Here is a 19,405-nt window from a genome sequence, read left to right as displayed (position 1 = left end):
GAGGCACTGTCCCCGATGTCCACGCGATGTTGCAGAGGCGTGTCAACCAGGATAGTCCCACAACATCCAGAGCCTTTCGGAACTCCGAATGACATCCACCCCCGGGGCCCTGCCACCAAGGAGCTTTTTAACCACGTTTGACCTCAACCCCAGAGGTAGAAGAGCCCGCCTCAGAGCACCCAGACTCAGCTTCCTCGTGGGAAGGCGTGTTGGTGGAATTGAGGAGGTCTTTGAAATATTCTCCCCACCAATTCACAACACCCAGAGTTGAGGTCAGCAGCGCCCCATCCCCACTACACACAGTGTTGATGGTGCACTGCTTCCCCCTCCTGAGACGGCGGATGATGGACCAGAATTTCCTCGAAGCCATCCTGTAGTCGTTCTTCATGGCCTCACCAAAGAGTCCAACCCCTCTCAAGAGGAGTGGTGCCAGAGCCCAAGCGGTGCGTAGAGGCGAGTCCATCTATATCTAGTCGTAACTTCTCGAGGTCATGCACCAAGTCGGGCTCCTTCCCTGCCAAAGAGGTAACGTTCATTGTCCCTAGAGCTAGTTTCTGTAACCGGGGATCGGATCGCCAAGGTCCCCGCCTTTGGCCACCGCCCAGGTCACATTGCACCCGACCCCTATGGCCCCTCTCACAGGTGCTGTGGCCATGGGAAGGGGGACCCATGTTACCCTTTTGGACTGTGCCTGGCCGAACCCCATAAGTCCAGGCCCAGCCACCCGGCATTCGTCTTCAAGCCCCACCTCCAGGCCTGGCTCCAGAGGGGGGCCCTGGTGACTCGCGTCCGGGTAAGGAGACCAAGATCCAATTTTTGTAGTCATCATAGGTGTTCTGGAGTTGTACTTTGTCTGGTCCCTCACCTAGGACCTGTTTGCCATGGGTTGACCCTACCAGGGGCATGAAGCCCCAGACAACTTAGCTCCTAGGATCATCGGGACACACAAACCCCTCCACCACGTTAAGGTGACGGCTCGAGGAGGGGAAGTTTGCACCAGTCTTTAAGAAATCCTATTTATAGATGCAAAATCTGCTTGCGCAATTCATCAGAGGTTTGATAAATCACCTTGGCCATGCTAAATTAATCAATTACCATATAGCTCTCCTACAACACACTATGAACTGCTTGAAAATTAAGTATTTCTGGCAGACGTAACTCTGGTTCTGCCCAGTTAATAGATCAGCTTTTCTACATCAAATTTACATCCATTATTCCATGTGTAAACCTTTAGATATGCATACATCCATCCACCCACTCACCCATTATCTGAGCCATTTATCCTCACAAGGTTCGTGGGAGTGCTGGAGCCAATCCCAGGTATTTTTGGGTAGGAGGCACAGTACACCCTGAACTGGTTGCCAACCAGTCGCAGGGCACACAGAAACAACCATTCGCGGGAACAGTCACATTTACAGGCAATTTAGAGTCTTCAATTAATGCATGTTTTTGGGATGTGGGAGGAAACCGGAATGCCTGAGAGAACCCACACAGGCAAGTGGATAACATGCAAACTCCATACAGGCGGAGTCGGGATTTGACCACCCATCCTTAGAACTGTGAGGCAGACGCTCTAACCCAGGGGTCGGGAACCTTTGAGGCTGAAAGACCCGTAAATGCCAAATATTTTAAAATGTAATTCCAAAAGAACCATACAGTATTTTAAAAACTAAACACAAGTGTAGTTTATGAAAGAACAACACTTTTAGAGTAAAATAAGTGACATTATGCTATTGCTATCCAATGATGACAAAAGTACTTCTTACCTTTAGTGCGACTTCTGGTGCTGCATGGTTTTGCTGATGGCTTTGTCGTCTGCTTCATAGGTCATTAGATTAAACTTTATGCAGCCATTGAGACTTCCGTATATTAATCATGAACGTAGGTTGATCTACATGTTTTTTTAAATGTGAGAGACTTCTCACAGGCATAGGTACAATCAAACATTGTCAGTAGAGCAAAACTCACACCACAGTGTGTGGTATGTCACAGGAAGTGCGTTCCAAGTTTTCATAATTATGTGGTCTGCAGGTTTAAATTTTTTTCAACCCTCCCCACTTATGTTGGCTCACCAACAATCCTTGGCGACAGAGGTATATCTGCATTCTTCTTTCTCCACAAAGGCAAATTCCTCTGTCCATTCTTGGTGAAAACCGTGGTAGCCCTCATCTCTCTTTCTCATATCCATCTTTGTTAGAAGCGTTTCAATAATTAATTTCTACTCAATCTGCTTTTGACCCTTGTGTGCCTCCTCACATCAACTTCCATATTGGACAGCAAACTACGGAAATTCCACTCAGACAAACTGTCTCTGCCTCATTTGCGCTGGTTTTGTGACAGAAATGACATGTACAATATGTTGTTATGAGGGTTCTGTGAGCCATATGCAACCATCAGAAGAACCAGATATGGCTCGCGAGCCATAGGTTCCTGACCCCTGCTCTAACCAGTCATCCACCGTGAGGGAAACGGTGCCACTGCAACACATATCACGTACAAGTAATAGACCAGCCAGGAGGATGTTCTACTATAATGTGTGTTTGTAGTTTTTAAAGTTCTAAAATAGTCACAAAATGTTTACTTCTGCAGATTTTTGTCTTCATTCACATATTTTGCTACGGTCGGGAGAGCCTACTGGCCGTATTATACTTCACAAATTTTAGTTTGTTCCCAAAGATGAAGTAAAAAAAAACTCTTGTCTCTGGCAACCACAGAAATGTGTACTTAGTGGGGAAAAAAAAAAAAATTCTGCCTTTATCACTTCTGATCTTTAGGTGTCTCGTTTGAGTAGTATGGACCGGTGGATCTGCTCCCGACTGTACAGTACAGTAGCAGAAATAGAGAAGGCCTTTGAAGAATATGAACTGCACACTGTCACAGCTGCGTTGTACTCCTTCTGGGTTCACAACCTTTGTGATGTCTATATGGTGAGGAGAGACAGACACATTGGGTACATTTTAACCAAGTAGTAATATTTTATAATCATTTACAATGTATAAAAGTTACATACAGTATAAACAACAAAGAGAGATAATGTTTTTTTATGTGGTTTTGTCTGTGTGTGTGTTTTGTAGGAGAGTGTGAAACCTGTGCTACAGGAACAAAATAAAGGAACAGGGTTCACGGAGCATAACAGCAAAGTGAGACCAGCAGAAAGTGTCGTCCTCTATCACTGTGTGTCTTTGTCTCTGGCCCTCCTCTCTCCAATCATGCCCTTCCTGACTGAGGAACTGTGGCAGAGACTCCAGCCATTCAGAACTGAAGTTGCAGCCCAGAGGAGCCTGTGTGTCCAGCCATACCCCCGCTCGTCTCAACTGGTACAGCCATTACTACTTCTTCACCATACTAACCAAATTACATTCTGTACTTTCCTCTCAAAATTTTGTAACTATCTTCATGAATTAAAATGAAACAAAATAGAGACAAGATAATCAAGACTTTGTAACAAATTAATTCCACTAAGTCATCCCACAATACAAATTTGACACAATAAGCATTTTTTTGTTGTTGTTGGAATTGTCTGATACATGAACTTCAAAAATGTAATTTTTCATCACTCTACTGCGTCCACAAGATTAGGGCTTAAAAAATGTATGAGAAGTATGTGGTTCAAGATGTATTTTGAACCAGCAATGTTTATCATGGTCCGACTTATAAATTTAACATGGCAGTATTCGGTCTTTTAAAGTGTATGTAATGTGTAATTTCTAACGCAAATTGTCTTATCTAGACGAAAATATATGTTCAATTGTTCCATAAAATGCATATCCTGTTCCACGTTTTTACCAAAAAATATAAGTGTTTATGAATTAAAGTCCGCAAACTTTGACCTCGTTTCTCTTACCTGCAAAACGAATCACTTAATGGGCGGACCTCTGACGTCATAAAATCTAGGACGGACTGTTTTTAATGACGATAAGGTGGGAGTCTTTTGTATTCACGCTGAGGGAAAAACCCATTTGTTTCGAGAATTCCTCAGTGATTGTAAAGTGAAACCAATCCGTAAAAAGGATGAAGACGTGTGTGGTTCAGTTTGGTAGCAATTTGAATTGTACTGGTCACACACTACATTCTTTTCCCAAAGACCCAAGCCTCAGAAGACAGTGGGTAAGGTTTGTTCAAATGAAGAGAGCTAATTTTTCCAAACCCGGTCAGCAGTCTGCCATATACAGTGAACATTTTACCCCAAACTCATGTCTGAGATGGGTTTTAAATGTAAAAAACTGTTAAAACCCGGAGCAGTGCCTACAATATGGCCAGTTCAGACACCAGAACATATGGTTGATGCTCAAGATACAAAACGTGAACTTGGATCGGACGCTGAACCTGGACACGCTTCAACAAGCTCACCCCCCCACCCCCATCCCCTCCAAAGTAACAAAAATGCAGAGAGCTTTTATTAAAAAACAAGTTGCGGAGGTATTTTTTTCCTGAAAACATTGAACTCTGTTTACATGGTTGAATGATAGAAGCACAACGTTTTGGTGCACTAATAAGCATTTTACATGCAAAGTACTTGTCGCGGTTGTCGCACACCAAATTACTAAATACATGGCATTTGCATAATTTCAAAACAAGACCGAAAACTTTGTATATACATTCATGATATCGAAGCTTTTACTATTTATCATTTTATGACTAACTGAACCAAACAAGAACTTCACAAACGCTTACCAGTCGATATTTCCAACACAAGGCATATCCTCCACAATGGGTCTGACTGCTGTGTCTGCTTCTTCATCACCAGCTACTTCGTCTGAATTCAAACGTGTTTGTTGTCTAACTGGCTCAAATTGATAACTTAAACGCCTTCATAAAACTTATATTCCTCACAGTGATGGTGGAACCCTTCAGAATAATGTTCATTGCTCGAATTATCGAAAAATTCATCGACGTTCTTCCAGTGTATTCGTACGTGATCCATGTTATTGTCACAACGTTTTCTACGTCACGCCCCTGATCGGCTTTTTCTGCGACGTTTCCGTCCTTTTCCAGCGGATACAGCAATGTGCGATCATTTGTTGCACACAATCGAAAAATAAAAATGTTTCCTTCATAACGGATTTAAGATTCGTATTCATCTTAAAAACTGTATAATACTAGCAAAAAGGTGCATTGGGGTCTTGACATACATTTTAAAGGAAGAGAGGTGTGATGCACAAGTGAAATGATAAAATAAAATGTACAGTGAAGAAAAAGAGTATTTGAACACCCTGCTATATTCTCCCACTTAGAAATCATGGAGGGGTCTGAAATTTTTATTGTAGGTGCATGTCCACTGTGAGAGAGATAATCTCAAAAACCAAAAATCAGAAATCACAATGTATGATTTTTTTAATGATTTATTTGTGTGATACAGCTGCAAATAAGTATTTGAACACCTGAGAATACCAATGTTAATATTTGGTACAGTAGCATTTGTTTGCAATGACAGAGGTCACACGTTTCCTGTAGTTGTTCATCAGGTTTGCACACACTGTAGGAGGGATTTTGGCCCTCTCCTCCACACAGATCTTCTCTAGATCAGACAGGTTTCTGGGCTGTCGCTGAGAAACAGAGAGTTTCAGCTCTCTCCAAAGATTTTCTATTGGGTTTAGGTCTGGAGACTGGCTAGGCCACGCCAGAACCTTGATATGCTTCTTATGGAGCCACCCACCCCTTGGTTTTCCTGGTTGTGTGCTTCGGGTCATTGTTATGTTGAAAGACCCAGCCACAAATCATCTTCAATGCTCTGACTAAGGGAAAGAGGTTGTCTCATAATACATGGTCACGGTCATCCTCTCCTTAATATAGTGCAGTCGTCCTGTCCCATGTGCAGAAGAACACGCCAAAGCATGACGCTACCACCCCCATGCTTCACAGTAGTGGGATAGAACTCATCATTTGTTTTCCTTCAAACACGGGCAGTGGAATTATGACCAAAAAGTTCCATTTTGGTCTCATCTGACCACAAAACCTTCTCCCATGTATCATCCAAATGGTCATAGGCAAACTTAAGACGGGCCTTGACATATACTGGTTTAAGCAGGGGAACCTTCCATGCCATCCATGATTTCAAACCATGACGTCTTAATGTATTCCCAACAGTCACCTTTATAAGGATCATTGAGACCCCACAAGGTGATATCTAGCATGGGGCTCCACTCCGATTGAGATTGATCGTCATGTTTAGCTTCTTCCATTTTCTAACGATTGCTCCAACGGTGGACCTTTTTTCACCAAGCTGCTTGGCAATTTCTCCGTAGCCCTTTCTAGCCGTGTGGAGTTGTACAATTTTGTCTCTGGTGTCTTGGGACAGCTCTTTGGTCTTGCCCATGTTACAAGTTTGAGTCTTACTGATTGTATGGGGTAAACAAGTGTCTTTATGCAGCTAACGACCTCACACAGGTGCATCTTATTCAGAATAATACATGGAGTGGAGGTGGACTTTTAAAGGCGCACTAACAGGTCTTTGAGGGGCAGAATGTAAGTGATAGACAGGTGTTCAAACACATATTTGCAGCTGTATCACACAAATAAATCGTCAAAAAAATCATTCATACATACATACATACATACTTATTTTCTTCACTGTATCTGCAAAGGACACTTTTAATGTATCATTTTTAGGTTTAAACTTTTAGAGGTCAAAACGTGAGAAACAAGTCTCACTATGATGCATTGTAGGTCAATATTACAGTACAGTAACCCCTCGTTTTTCGCGGTTAATTGGTACCAGACCCAACCGAGAAAAGTGAAAAACCGCCAAGTACGGGTAAATGGCTTTTTTTTTTTTCTTTCTTTTTTGCTTCATAGGTCCTTGTCATGTTGCTGCAGATGCCGCATTATACCCGATCAATGCAGCTTCCCACTACAGTACTGTACTAATGTATGCTGGTGTTTTTTTATTTTTATAAATTTATTCATTGCATTTTTAAGAACAAAGGCGATGTTCAGAACTGTGGAGACTACAGAGGAATAAAGGTGATGAGCCACACAATGACGTTATGGGAAAGAGTAGTGGAGGGTAGACTCAGAAGTATCTGCGAGCCACAGTATGGTTTCATGCCAAGAAAGAGTACCACAGATGCACTATTTGCCTTGGGGATGCTCGTGGAAAAGTACAGAGAAGGTCAGAAGGAGCTACATTGTATCTTTGTAGACCTAGAGAAAACCAATGACACAGTACCAAGAGCGTAACTATGGTACTGCATGCGCAAGTCTGCTGTGGCGGAGAATATGTTAGAATAGTACAGGACATGTATGAGGGTAGCAGAACATTGGTGAGATGTGCCGTTGGTGTGTCAGAAGGATTTAAGGTCGAGGTGGGACTGCATCAGGGTTCCGCACTGAGACCCTTCCTGTTTGCAGTAGTAATGGATAGGCTGACTGACGAGGTTAGACTGGATTCCCCTTGGAACATGATGTTCGCCGATGATATTGTGATCTGCAGTGAAAGCAGGGAACGGGCAGGGGAACAGTAAGAAAGATGGAGGTACGCACTGTAAAAGTGAGGAATGAAGATTAGCCGTATGTGCTTGAATGAGAGGGGCAGAGGAGGAAGAGTTAAGCTCCATGGAGAAGACACAGCGCAGGTGGACGACTTTAAATACTTGGGGTCAACAATACAGAGCAATGGAGAGTGTGGTCACGTAGTGAAGAAACGGGTCCAAGCGGGGTGGAACAGTTGGCGGAAGGTGCCTGGTGTTCTATGTGACAGAAGAGTATCCGAAAGGATGAAGGGCAAAATTTACAAAACAGCGGTGAAGCTGACCATGATGTACGGATTAGAGACGGAGGCCCTGAAGAAACAACTGGAAGCAGAACTTGAGGAAGCAGAAATGAAGATGTTGAGGTTCTCACTTGGTGTGAACAGGTTGGATAGGATTAGAAATGAGCTCATTAGAGGGACAGCCAAAATTGGATGTTTTGGAGAAAAGGTAAGAGAGAGCAGACTTCGATGGTTTGGACATGTCCAGAGGCGAGAGAGTGAGAAGGGTGCTTAGGATGGAGCTTCCAGGCGAAAGAGCGAGAGGAAAACCAAAGAAAAGGTTGATGGATGTTGTCAGGGAGGACATGAGGACAGCAGGTGTTAGGGAGGAGAATGCACGAGATCGGCTTAAATGGAAGAAGATGACACGCTATTGCGACCTCTAACGGGACAAGCCAAAAGAAGAAGAAGATATATTGCTTCATTGGTCCATATCGTCTTGCTGGGGATGCCATATTATACCCTATCAATGTGACTTCCTGCTACACTACTGTACTCATGTATGCTGGCGTTTCTTATTTATTTTTTTATTTTATTTGATCACTTTTTTAAAAATGTTTTTTGCTTCATTGGTCCATGCTGTTGTGCCGGGGTTGGTGCATTACTACGTAGCGATCTGGCTTTTTTTTTTTTTTTTTTTAGAGATCCATGATGCTCTGAATCCGCGATAGGTGAGCCGCAAAGTAGGGAAGGATTACTGTACATAGTTACAGCCAAGTTAAAAATATATTCAGTTATTCCCCTGGTGTAACAATACTGTCTACCGTTTTTATTTTTTTTAATCCAGTATTGTTAATAAAATCTTTGAACAGTATTTGACCCCCAAAAAGTGTTTGAAAATTACAGAGGATTTTGTTGACATCTGATGCGATTATTTTCTCATCTCCGTTATACCAGAAACATTGGCATTTCCCTGAAGAGGAAAGAAATTTCCAACTGGTGCAAGAAGTGATCCAAGTGGCCCGCTCCCTACGGGCTCAGTGTAATTTGACTAAACAAAAGCCTGACAGTAAGTCTTTAAGAAACCGACAAAGTGGTTGTAATTGGTACTTACATGTTGTTGTTTTCCTTTTGGCTTGTCCCTTTCGGGGTCACCACAGCGTATCATCTCAGATGAACGCATGTATATGTTTGGCTCAATTTTTACACCGGATGCCCTTCCTGACGCAACCCTTCTCAGGGAGTGGAGGCCCCAGTGGGATACGAACCCACAACCCCTGGTTTACCAAACCAGTGCTCTAACCACTGAGCTACGGGGCCTTGGTACTTACATATTATTTGTAATTACGTTCAAATGTTTTGGAAAATCTTAATTTGAAGTATGGTTAGTTGTTGTTTGGTTTATGTGCTCCTGTGTTTTGCAGTGTGGGTGGTATGTTCACCCAGTCAGGCCCAGATCCTCCTCCACTTTGGATCTGCTGTTTTGACTTTGAGCCGAGTCTCCCACTTCAATTTCTACTGTCCTGAACAAGCGCTCTCGACTGCCTCTTCCACTCCACCACCCAAAGGCTGCCTTATAGGTGTTGTGGACCACACGTGTCAGCTCCACCTTCCTCTTCAGGTAGTCATTTTCTGTGCTATACTCTTTCTGTAATGAAACTGGCCAGTATAGAAACAATGGTACAGTAATCCCACTCTACTTCGTGGATCACCTAACACGAATTCAGTGCATTGCGGATTTCTGGGAAAAAAAAAAAAAAAAGACCGGATCGCTACATACTAATGTGCCATCCTCGGCGTGACGAAAAAAAAAACGTCAGCATACATTAGTACAGTACTCTAGTGGGAAGCCACATTGATAGGGTATAATATGGCATCCCCAGCAAGACGACATGGACCAAAGAAGGAGAAAAAAAAAAAAAAAAAAACGCCAGCATACATTAGTACAGTACTGTAGCGGGAAACCACATTGATAGAGAATAATGCGGCATCCCCAGCAAGACGACATGGACCAATGAAGCTAATTAATTAATTAATTTAAAAAATGCCAGCATACATTAATACAGTACTGTACTGTATATTACGAGGGAAGACAATGCGCCATCCCTGACACGACGACATGGACCAATGAAGCAAAAAAAAAAAACGCCAGCATACATTTGTACTGTACTGTAGCTGGAAGCCACATTGATAGGGTATAATGTGCTATCCCTAGCAGGATGACAAGGACCTATGAAGCAAATGAAAAAAACAAATAAAAAAACGGCATTTACCTCCCTTTTTGCGGGTGGGTCTGGTTCCAATTAACTTCGAAAATCAAGGGATTACTGTATTCTTAATACTTAGTTGCACAAACTTTGGAGTCAATTGCTGCATCAATTTCTGTAGCTCTCAAAGATACTTGTGCACTTATCAACTGCATTTTGGCGCGCTCTGTTAGCAAACTGGTCTTTGGGTGCCTTCGCCACACTGTGTGTTTCAACACCTTGAACAGAAGTTAATAGGATTTAGAGCAACCGTTATACAAAAAATGGACCTACTAAAAAAATTGGAGGAAGCTTGGTTATGTTCTGAGGTGGCACTAAATGCTGACTGATACACAAGTCTGTTTAGAGTATGTTGTAATAAAGTGATGCCTTAAACAACTTTGGGACCAAAACCAGCCTTTCAGAGTTTGTCCAGTTTATTATCCACTGAATCAAACACGTTTGAAAGATTGACAAAGCAGTACAATGGACAATAATTTGCCAGTCCAGCAGTGATACTACGACAACCACTACTAAGGCTACTAGTAGAACCACTACTGAAAATAACATAAAATATTATGATCAGATTCAACTGCAAATTGACCTGAGATTTCAATGATCTTATCCATGACTGAAAGTTTGGAGCTGGGACAATAATATTTCTCCCCCTTTACAGTATACAGTGAAGGGAATGACATGGAAAGCTTTCCAAATTGTCGTTCTGTTTAAGTATATAAATAACAGCCGTTTTCTCGAAGAGGTAAGGATCCTGATTGACTAAGCCATTTGTAGTCAATCTAATTGAGTTTTGTACATTTGCTTGACTGAGATGGATGTATAAAACATAGACTTGAATGGAGTAAGTCAGTTATCAAAGTGAAAGGGCATGTGTCAGAGGTTCCTTTCAAATGTAAATCCATCACTGATAAAATGTTTGTTAAACTGATTCACAATAGCAGTTTTGTCATTTATTTGAACGGCATAGTCCGCCTTTCACGCAAAGTTAACTAGGACAAGCTCCAGCACTCCTGCGACCTGAGGATAAGTGGCTTGGAAAATAGAAATGGGAAGAGATGCAATTATTTTCCAGGACGTTTAAATTTACGACATGGTTTGTATTTCTAGTCTTTATTGAAGCACCTTAAAGTGCGGGTGACATCCCTATAAACATTGTAAAGTAGATATTGTAATGAAAAATACATATAACAGTATTCACTTCAATGTCTATACGAAAAAAAAAAGTGAGCAGAGAGCGCGTCATCCATGCACAAAGTTGCGCAATTGAGTGTCCCTCGGCATCCAAGTGGTCGCCATATTAGTCGCGTCATCTGTCCTTGACGTCATCGTCACTTCCGCCGTTGAAAATGCGCAGTGCCTGCTACTATGGAAGCCGAACAACAGAGATATTCGGATTTTTCCAACGCCCCTTCTGACACGGAAGCTCTTTTCGAAAAGGACAACACCACACAATCGAGTGAAGTTACCGGGGCAATATTACACTATTGTTTCGAGCCCTCAGGGCAATATTACACTATTGTTTCGAGCCATTTTCAGATGATATGCCATCACGGCCAAACCGCATCCCGTCCGATCCACTTCCGCGGCGGAGATGAGTCATCGTGGCTCATCCCAGCCGGCCGGTGTGGCTTATGATGGTTCACAGTCGAGCCAGCGCGCTTCATGCTCGCACGCGACTGAGTAACGCATTCTCGGCTGGGTTCTTCAGAGCCACCCCCGTTGCAAAGCCCGACGCGGAGCCTTCGCGGAAGATGTGACCGCCGAACGCGGCGCCTCAGCTGGTGTGGCTGAGTTTCGGCGTGCCGTGCTATATAAGGAGGGGGTGGAGCCGAGCTATGATGCAGGCTGAGTGAGCCATTGTTGGCTGGGCGACGCGCACATCGACACATTTCATACGCGGATCTTTTGTCACGTTATGAGAGAGACCGATTACGTGGTCCGCCCCAAACTATTATTTTTTTTTTAGTAGCTGTATGCGCACATCAACACATTTCATACGCGGATCTTTTGCTACCTTATGAGAGAGTCCGATTACGTGGTCCGCCCCAAACTATTTTTTTTTTAGTAGCTGTATATACACCTACCTGTTATTTGGAACCCACGAAGCTCTCGTCCTTTGCACCTGTGCAATCCATTTTTCACAACGAACAGGGTCTCTTTCAAACTTATGAAGGGTAATTCCATTCTCCCGAGTGTTCAAGCAATGTCCAGCAATGCATTGAGCCGGCATTTTGGCTAACACGAAGGAACAACGAGCTACCTTCGCGGAGGTAAAACTAATGGAAACAAACGAGTCCACGAGGTGGCGCTACTGTCCTTTACGTCACTTCCTGCTTCTTCTTGACAACAAACTCCTGAGAGGATTTTCATGGCGAGAGTTACAAAAAGCTGTATACGTCAAAATCATGTTTTGTGGTGAAAAAACACATGGGACCTTATTGGCTGAGGGGTTTTCATTAATAATATACCAAAAATCATCCGTTTGACGACACTTGGGCTTTAAACAAACTGATGACTGAGCATTGTCATGTCAATCGACTCATCTACAGCTATATCAATGACATGAAGATGTTCTCCGTGCCTGCGTGGGTTTGGTCCGGGCACTCCGGTTTCTTCACACATCCCAAAAACATGCATTCATTGGAACTCGAAATTGCCCCTTGGTGTGATTGTGAGTTCAACTGTTGTATGTCTCCATGTATCCTGCGATTGGTTGGCAACCAGTTCAGGGTATACCCTGCCTCCTGCCCGATGACAAATGGGATTGACTCTAACACTCCCGCGACCCCTGTGAGCATAAGTGGGTCAAAAAATGGATGTTATGTACATAGGGATTCACTGCCTTTTGCCCAATATTTTGTTGATCCAACTCTTATAAACTGGATGCAACAGCTCGACTTTGAGCTTCATCAAAGGTTGTGAATAGTTACGACTTATTTTTTTGATTACATTTTAAATTAAAAATCGTGAAAAAATTGTGAATGAGAGAGAGAGACTGTGTTTTTTAATTTCTCAAGTGACTTAATTGGGTGTGTCACTTAAAAACCTTAGTACTCATACTTTGTCTCATAGGAAGTGTTTCACATAGCCACTTTTATTGAGTGCCACACCCTCTTACAGAGTTGGTGATCCCAGTGGAAAGAATAATTCTGAATGAATCTCTTCTTTCGATGTTGAATCCTGGATGAAAATAATAAATGAATCAATAGTAATAATTCAATCAATGAGATGTTGAGCTTGAAACCTCAATCTTAATTAGTTTATAAATACATTTAAGATCATTCAATCAAACCTCTTGAGAAATATTTTGGAAAGGATCTTTTTCTGTTCTATCATCACAAACCTCTGTGATATCTGGTTGGTTTTGTCCTTTGTGAATATATAATTGCCTTATCGGGATTGATACATTTTCTGAATCCAATCATAAAAAATTTAAATAAATAATCCATTCAAATATTCTTCTAGAGTGCCATGAACACTGACAAACAAAAGGCTCACCTCATCAAACGTAGAAGCAAGCTTGCCTCAAGGTTGGATGAGATCCTCTGCAAAATACAGTCTCCAGACTACCTAACCAAAGTCCCGGCACACATCAGGGAACAGATGGAGAATAAGGTAAGCTCTGGCCAGATCACAGGTAATGGCATTCGACACTTAATATTTGGTTAGTTACAAAATTAAACATGAAGCAAGTATCTTTTGTTTTTTGTTATTGATGTCTCAAAGGATGCCATCTCTGCTAATAAAACTGGATCCCATCCATCCATTCATCCATTTTTCTACCACTTCTCTGGGTCGGGTCGCAGGGGAAGTAGCTTCACCAGGGATACCCAGACTTCTCTTTCCTGGCCACTTCTTCCAGCTCTTCCGGAGGGATCCCGAGGTGTTCACAGGCCAACCGAGAGACATAGCCTCTCCAGCGTGTTCTGGGTCGTCCCTGGGGTCTCTTTCCGGTGGGACATGCCCGGCACACCGCACCACGGAGGCGTCCGGGAGGCATCCGGATCAGATGCCCCAGCCACCTCATTTGGCTCCTCTCAATGCATAGGAGCAGCAGCTCGACACTGAGCCCCTCACGGATGACCGAGCTTCTCACCCTATCTCTAAGGGAGAGCCGAGAGCCCGGGCTGCGGAAGAAACTCAAATCGGCCGCTTGTATCCGGAATCTTGTTCTTTCGGTCACGACCCACAGCTCATGCCCATAGGTGGGGATAAGAACCTAGATCGACTGGTAAATTGAGAGCTTCGCCTTTCGACTTAGGTCCTTCTTCACCACAACGCACCGATACAAAGGCTGCATCACTCCAGATGCTCCACCGATCCATCTGTCGATCTCCCGCTCCATTCTTCCCTCACTCGTGAACAGATCCCAAGATACTTGAACTCCTCCACTTTGAGCAGGATCTCATCCCTAACCTGGAGAGGGACATGCATCCTTTTCCGACTGAGGACCATGGTTTCAGATTTGGAGGTGCTGATTCTCATCCCACCCACTACACACACAGCTGCAAACCGCTCCAGTGAGCATTGGACAGCACGACTTGATGAAACCAACAGAAGCACATCATCTGCACAGAGCAGAGATGCGATGCTAAGGTCACCAAACCGGCCACCCTCTACGCTGCGCCTACAAATTCTGTCCATAAAAGATTTGAACAAAATCAGTGACAACAAGCAGAATTGGTGAGGTTCAACTCTCACATGAAACGAGTCTGACTTATTGCCGCCGATGCAGACCAAATTCTGACAGCGTTCGTACAGCGACTGAACAGCCCGTATCAGGAGGCTCAGAACCCCATACTCCTGAAGAACCCCCACAAGACTCCCCCAGGGACACAGTCAAACACTATCCAAGTACAGAAAACACATGTAGACTGGCTGGGTGAACTCCCCTCGAGGATCCTGCCAAGGGTGTAGAGCTGGTCCACTGTTCCACGGCCAGGACGAAAACCACATTGGTCTTCCCGGATCCGAGACTCGACTTCCCGACGGACCCTCCTCTCCAGTACCCCTGAGTAGAGCTTACCAGAGAGGCTGAGGAGTGTGATTACCCCTAGAGTTGGAACCTCCAGCCCCCCTTCTTGAAAACGGGAACCACCTCTCCAGTCTGCCAATCCAGAGGCACTGTCCCCAATGTCCACGCGATGTTGCAGAGTCATGTCAACCGGGACAGCCCCACAATATCGAGAGCCTTTAGGAACTCTGGGCGGATCTCATCCACCGCTAGGGCTCTGCCACCAAGGAGCTTTTTAACCACCTTGGTGACCTCAACCCCAGAGATAGAAGATCCCACCTCAGAGAACCCAGACTCAGCTTCCTCATGGGAAGATGTGTTAGTGGAATTGAGGAGGTCTTCGAAGTATTCCCCCTGCCGACTCATAATTTCCTGAGTTGAGGTCAGGAGTACCTAATCCCCACTATACACAGTCTTGACAGTGCACTGGTTCCCCCTCCTGAGACGCCGGACGATGGACCAGAATTTCCTTGAAGCCGTCCTGAAGTCTTTCTACATGGACTCACTAAACCCCTCCCAAGCCTGGGTTTTTGCCTCATAGACCACCGAAATTGCATTCCGCTTGGCCAGCCGGTACCTATCAGCTGCCTTGGGAGTCTCGCAGGCTAAAAATGCCCGATAGGACTCCTCCTTCAGCTTGACAGCATCCCTCACTATTGGTGTCCACCAACGTGTTCTAGGGTTACCGCCACGACAGGCACCGACCACCTTACAGGTACAGCTCCAGTCGGCTGCCTCAGCAATGGAGGCGCGGAACATCGTCCGGTCGGACTCAAAGTCCTTCATCTCCCCGGAAGATGAGCAAAGTTCTTTCGGAGGTGGGAGTTGAAATTCCTTCTGACAGGGAAATCTCCCAGCCATTCCCAGGAGACCCTCACAATATGTTTGGGCCTCCCATGTCAGACCGGCATTTTCCCCAACCATCGGAGCCAACTCACCACCAGGTGGTGATCGGTTGACAGCTCTCTTCACCCAAGTGTAGACATGCGGTCGCAAGTCCAATGACACAACTAAAAAGTCGATCACTGAACTGCGGCCTAGGGTACCAGGTGCACATGTGGACACCCCTATGCCTGAACATGGTGTTTGTTATGGACAATAGGTGATGAGCACAGAAGTCCAAAAACAGAACACCACTGTGGTTCTGATCGGGGTAGCCGTTCTTCCCAATCACACTCTTCCAGGTCTCACTGTCATTGCCCACGTGAGCATTGAAGTCCCCCATCAGAATGATGCTGGAGAGCGCTCCCTCTCAGGCAGGGGTGCTCAATGCATCGACTGCTTGATTGCAACAGCGTGCAGAGAAAAAAGATCAGCCGTATTTTTTTTTTTTCTTTAGCTCACTGCGCATGTGCAAACAAAGACAGTACAGGAAAACACCCTCTCAGTGAGTCCCCCCACCCCCTATTTTAAGACCTCGATTAAGAAATCTTAACAAGCATGAGTTTGGATGCTGCAGTAAAGAAGACAAAAACGTATCACTTTCATACGGAATGGGAGGCAGACAACTTTTTCACGATCTCATTTTCGAAGTGCGTTTGCCTCATCTGCCAGTGTAGTGAAATGTGGAACGGCATCTTCGAACTGTTTATGGAAAATATGACATCGACACTCTGCCAAAAAGCAAGCTGAGAATGAGAAAAGTGAACGAACTAAAATCCCAACTGGCCGCACAGCAGTCACTTTTCACACAATATAGTTCAACAGCGAAAGCCGCCACGATGGTTTCCGGGTTCGTCATATCACACATCAATGAGGCACAGCTGACTCGTTCTTCTGATCTTTTAACAATAAGGCGGAAACATTATCTTCTATAAAATCCCTGCAGCTGTAAAGGAGTACAGTTACACGGAACTGTGAAGCCATGACTGATGTGTGGAAGGGCATCAGGGATTGGGAGTGTTTGTCACTCCAGTTGGACGAATCCATGTGCATTTTCATTCGTACAGTGTTAAGTGATTATCAACTTGAACATATAATTACAGAAAATGTTAATTATGTTGTGTAATATTGGCTCATCCGGTTATGCAAGGCACACAAATATGCATTTACACATAAAGAATCCTTAATATACTTTAAAACATGTTTTGTATTTTTGTAGTGGGAAGATCTTTGTGACTTGGTCATTCTTAAAAAAAAAAAAAAAAAAAAAAAAAAATGCCCCCCCCCCCCCCAATCGTGAGAAGCTGGATGCTTGAGAAGTAGATCTTGGGGTAAAAAAGTCCTGGCACCCCGCTCTAAGGACTCCAAAAAGGGTGGGTACTTTGAACTGTTGTTTGTTGCATAAGCACAAACAACAGTCAGAACACCGTCCCCCTACCTGAAGGCGGAGCGTGGCTACCCTCTCATCCACCGGGGTAAACCCCAATGTTGAAGAGGCAGAGCCCAGAGGCCCCCAGCCGGGGGGGCAATGAGTGTACCCACACCTGCTCGGCGTCTCTCATCGTGGATGACTCCAAAGCGGAACTGTGTCCAACCTCTCTAAAGAGGAGTGATATCAGAGCCCAAGCGGTGCGTAGATGCGAGTCCGACTATATCTAGTCGGAACTTCTCGAGGTCACGGACCAACTTGGGCTCCTTCCCTGCCAAAGAGGGGACATTCTTTGTGCCTAGAGCTAGTTTTGTACCCGGGGATCGGATCTCCAAGATCCACGCCTTTGGCCACCACCCAGGTCACATTGCATCCGACCCCAATGGCCCCTCTCACAGGTGGTGAATCCATGGGAAGGGAGACCCATGATACCCTTTCGGGCTGTGCCGGCCAAGCCCCATGGGTGCAGGCCCGGCCACCAAACACTCGCCTTCAAGCCCCACCTCCAGGCCTGGCTCCAGAGGGGGGCCCTGGTGACCCACGTCTGGCCAAGGGAAACCAAGATCCAATTTTTATATTCGTCATGGGGGTTTTGGAGTCATACTTTGTCTGGTCCCTCGGCTTGGACCTTTTTGCGGTGACCCTACCAGGGGCATGAAGCCCCAGACAATTTAACCCCGAGGATCATCGGTACACACAAACCCCTCCACCACGATAAGGTGACGGCTCAAGGGAGGGAAAACTGGAACCCTTTATTTGAATTTCATACTGTAGTACAAGTGGAAAATTGTTTTCTGTACATCTTTTAGCTTCTATTTATGGAAATGTTACACTGTATCACAAATCCCGATACCATACAACTGAACAATTAACAATTTTTATATTTTCAGATTTTTTTTTTTTGGTTTAAAATTTTTTACCATTTAAAAAAAAAAAAATGTTAGGAATGGCATGAATAAAGGTACGTGTTTTCATATTTGCATCAATGTTTACTCAATTGAGCAGTATATTTTTATGGAAAAAAATTAATGTTAATTGTGATCGGTTTACGGCTTTTAAATGTTCATTCCTCTTTTTGAATTTTAGATTTCAGCCTTTCAGCAGGAGTTGAAGACTATTGATGATCAGATGAAGGTGCTGCAAATGACCAGCACCTATTCCGGTGATGGTCTTGATCGCACAGAAAGTTCTTGAAGGCACATGAACTCAAAAGAAGAAAAATCATGACATAAGAGCAGAAGAACTTGGGTGTATGAATAATACTTTTTTTAATTTAAAAAATATTTATCAAAATTTCACCATGGCGTTATTTACCTTGTGAGCAGAAACTGTCTGAGTACCCTCTGAGACATCTGGATTATGTGTGGATGTAAATGGACAGACTGGTGCTTCCATGACGTTTGTATTTCAAAGACACAAATGTTGTCATACTCAGAGCCTTGCAATGTGACGGGCACGTTGAGCCAGATTTTAACACATCTAAAAGAAATGGAACAGCATTGTTTTTATCATGATCTTTAATTTATGATACAATGTGCCACCAAATATAAAATATTCATCCATCCATCCAGTTTCTGAGCCGCTTATCCTCACAAGGGTCGCGGGCATGCTGGAGCCTATCCCAGCTGTCAACGAGCAGGAGGCAGGGTACACCCTGAACTGGTTGCCAGCCAATCGCAGGGCACATACAAACAGACAAACACACCTAGGGGCAATTTAGAGTGTCCAATTAATGTTGCATGTTTTTGGGATATGGGAGGAAAACAGAATGCCCGGGAAAAAAAACACGCAGACCTGGGGAGAACATGCAAACTCCACACAGGGAGGGCCAGGTAAGAACCCAGGATCTCAGAACTGTGAGGCCAACTCTTTCCAGCTGCGTCACCGTGCCGCCTGAATATGTATATATATAAATTTTAAATGAAACTGAAAACTGAAACACCTAAACACGTTTTCCACTATGCTTGTATAATACTGGTACATTTTTTTTTCCTGATATGGATATAAGCATAGATTAGACCAATGTAGATGCAGACCTCAAATGACCTTTAAGAGTTAAGTTGCCTCCATTCTACAAAACTACATAAATATAAAATGGCTAATCACTCCGAAGCAAAATATCAGAT

At 44.1% G+C, this 19,405-nt stretch overlaps 1 protein-coding gene across 4 annotated transcripts in view; it reads left to right on the top strand.

Moving 5' to 3' along the window:
- Positions 1-18,845, top strand: part of vars2 (valyl-tRNA synthetase 2, mitochondrial) — a 45,727-nt gene extending 26,882 nt beyond the window's left edge. For 2 of the 4 annotated variants that reach the window (XM_061835159.1, XM_061835079.1), the window contains exons 24-29: positions 2,775-2,927; positions 3,075-3,317; positions 8,648-8,759; positions 9,115-9,311; positions 13,420-13,569; positions 18,366-18,845. In XM_061835159.1, the coding sequence (XP_061691143.1) occupies positions 2,775-2,927; positions 3,075-3,317; positions 8,648-8,759; positions 9,115-9,311; positions 13,420-13,569; positions 18,366-18,473 (963 nt within the window). In that variant the 3' untranslated portion in view covers positions 18,474-18,845. Of the gene's footprint in view, positions 1-2,774; positions 2,928-3,074; positions 3,318-8,647; positions 8,760-8,850; positions 9,014-9,114; positions 9,312-13,419; positions 13,570-18,365 lie in introns of those variants that run through there. The other 2 variants (XR_009797168.1, XM_061835235.1) reach the window with 2 other exon arrangements.
- The last annotated feature ends 560 nt before the right edge of the window (positions 18,846-19,405 follow it).

This window comes from Syngnathoides biaculeatus, chromosome 1, assembly GCF_019802595.1.
Source record: "Syngnathoides biaculeatus isolate LvHL_M chromosome 1, ASM1980259v1, whole genome shotgun sequence".
NCBI lineage: Eukaryota > Metazoa > Chordata > Actinopteri > Syngnathiformes > Syngnathidae > Syngnathoides > Syngnathoides biaculeatus.
The sequence above is the reverse complement of the archived record's forward strand: the minus strand, read 5'-3'. Positions and strand labels throughout refer to the sequence as shown.